The sequence below is a fragment of the Malurus melanocephalus genome, unplaced genomic scaffold (assembly GCF_030028575.1).
Source record: "Malurus melanocephalus ecotype Western Australia unplaced genomic scaffold, MMel_1.1 scaffold_9244, whole genome shotgun sequence".
Taxonomy (NCBI): domain Eukaryota; kingdom Metazoa; phylum Chordata; class Aves; order Passeriformes; family Maluridae; genus Malurus; species Malurus melanocephalus.
Genome location: NW_026632474.1, coordinates 1 through 1,104, shown reverse-complemented (window position 1 = coordinate 1,104; position 1,104 = coordinate 1). Strand labels below are relative to the sequence as shown.

The 1,104-nt window shown below is 54.3% G+C and overlaps 1 protein-coding gene across 1 annotated transcript; it reads left to right on the top strand.

Annotated features, from left to right (window-relative positions):
- Nucleotides 1–5: 5 nt before the first annotated feature.
- LOC130588665 (zinc finger protein 773-like) lies at nt 6–964 on the top strand (the record flags this gene model as incomplete). Its single annotated transcript, XM_057389563.1, has 1 exon — nt 6–964. A coding segment is annotated over one exon (513 nt), but the record flags the coding sequence as incomplete, so codon positions are not given.
- Nucleotides 965–1,104: the final 140 nt, after the last annotated feature.

Here is a 1,104-nt window from a genome sequence, read left to right as displayed (position 1 = left end):
AAATTCACAGGGAGGAGAGGCCCTTCCTCTGCCCCGACTGTGGGAAGGGCTTCAAGCACAACTCCACCCTCGTCAGGCACCAGCGCATCCACACTGGAGAAAGGCCCTACAGGTGCTTGGAATGTGAGAAGAGCTTCAGCTCGAGCTCCCACCTGATCCGCCATCAGCACATCCACACAGGAGAGTGGCCCTATGAGTGTTCTGAGTGTGGGGAGAGGTTTCAGAGCAGCTCCAGTCTCCTCAGGCACCAGCGGATTCACACAGATGAGAGGCCCTATGAGTGTTCTGAGTGTGGGAAGAGATTTCAGAACAGCTCCAATCTCCTCAGGCACCAGCGGATTCACACAGATGAGAGGCCCTTCCGCTGCCCCGACTGTGGGAAGGGCTTCAAGAGAAACTCCACCCTCATCATCCACCAGCGCATCCACACCGGGGAGAGGCCCTATGAGTGTCCTGAGTGTGGGAAGAGCTTCTCAGACCGCTCTACCTTGGCCCGACACCGACGGAGGCACTGGTAAGGGAAGCCCTGTGAGTGCCCTGAGTGCAGGAAGAGTTTCATCCGCTGCTCCAACTTCATCCTCCATCGCAGGACCCAGTTTGGGAAGAGCCCTGTGACCCACATTCCCAGTGATCCACATTGGGAAGACACCTGACCCTTTCTCTGCCCCTGGGACTGATGTGAGGTAGGATGGAAGAACATGAGGGTCTGGCAATGGCCCTGTCATTATATCTGATCCCACCTCAGGTCATTGACAGGGCCAGGGAAAGGGAGTCTGTCTCTCTCCCAAGGGGAGAAGGATGTTCTTTAAGCACTGGAGAAAACATGTGTTTGGGAGGAGCCCATTGGTGTTGTCGCAGTTTTCCCTGTAAATTGTTTGTTTGTTGTTATCCCTTCTGTTATCGATATTGTTGCTGTTCCTGTTGGTTCCTTATCTCATTGCTGTTCCCAGTAAATTGTTCTTATCCCAGCTTGGGACCTTTGTCTTCTGTGCTTTCCATCAGAGGGGGAGTGGAGCGAGCGGCACCTCTGTTCTAGCGGGAGCACGAAATTGGGGGAAACCATTCCTAAACCCCAGCCTATGGAAACCGAGCATCCCAGCTGGT